Source organism: Perkinsus marinus (genome assembly GCF_000006405.1).
Source record: "Perkinsus marinus ATCC 50983 genomic scaffold scf_1104296976108, whole genome shotgun sequence".
Lineage (NCBI taxonomy): Eukaryota > Perkinsozoa > Perkinsida > Perkinsidae > Perkinsus > Perkinsus marinus.
In genome coordinates, this window is record NW_003200514.1 from 1 (window position 1) to 1,103 (window position 1,103).

Here is a 1,103-nt window from a genome sequence, read left to right on the forward strand (position 1 = left end):
TGATGGGCCTTACGGAGCACTGTTCTGAAGGGCTTCACAGTTTTGGAAGAGGTAGTTTAACATGAAGTTCTGAGAAAATTACGGGGAAGAAATAACACCAACGACGAACAAGGGGAATTCTCAATCAGTGAGTTTAACAGCAAAGGGAACAACCGATTTTCTCAAAGTTTGTTACCATCGAGGTGCTCTATCAAGAAACCACTTCACCACTCCTTTCCAGACAATATGCAATTTGCGAGCCACACGACGTGAAGTAGGATACAGACAGTGACGTGAATAAGGCGAGTGGCAAAGTCGTAAACAGAGCTGTACACCCTTGAGTGGCGTCACTATGATTACCTTCATATCTTCCCTCTGCTGCTCAGTAACGGCAGTCCAATTAGCAGTAGCCACCTTAGTCAAGGCAGTAGAGGCAAAGACTAGGGCTTGCTGATTGGACGAGTTAGCTAGGATGTATCTAAACATACTTCCCCATGTTGGGAGGATGATGATACCCATACTTATTACTGTAGTTGGGGTACGGAGTCAATGCCGTTGAGGAGGGGAGTAAGGACCTCATGAGCATGCCTTTGGGCTTGCTCATTGGGGGGGTTGTAGAACTCAGTGCAGAGCCTTTCAAATTGAGCCAAGGAAGCCGCGTCCCATTCATGTTGATGAGGCACAACACACACAAAGGGAGGAGGAGAGGGCCAACTAACAGCAGCAGTATAACAAGGAAGATGGTAATCCTTACACTCACGACAGTGGGGGAATGTGTTACAACGACGGTGGATTAATTATGGATACATTAACAACGAGCATGCCGCATTTGGTAAATTTGGGAGAACGGTAGAGCACTCGACCGCCCATGCCCCATCGGACGACCCGGGTTCGACTCCCAGCGGAGACTAAGTTGTATATCTATTTGTCTTATTTTATTCTTCCTTCTCCCATGACTTATGGACACATCCATCCCTATGGTACTAACTTCTACCGAGGATACAAGCTCGATATAGTCGGCAGGATACGCCGCCTTGCCGAGGCCGGCATGTAAGGCAGGGCAAGGATCTTCCCGAATCATACTCCTCTTCCTCCTAGGCTCACTCGACGACCAGCTTGGATGC

General features: G+C 48.1%; 1 protein-coding gene across 1 annotated transcript; it reads right to left on the bottom strand.

Moving 5' to 3' along the window:
• Positions 1-9: 9 nt before the first annotated feature.
• On the bottom strand, positions 10-465 carry Pmar_PMAR027050 (hypothetical protein; the record flags this gene model as incomplete). The annotated part of the gene is made up of 2 exons (XM_002764806.1): positions 10-69; positions 340-465. 2 exons carry the CDS (start codon positions 463-465, stop codon positions 10-12), a joined length of 186 nt encoding a protein of 61 aa, XP_002764852.1.
• Positions 466-1,103: the final 638 nt, after the last annotated feature.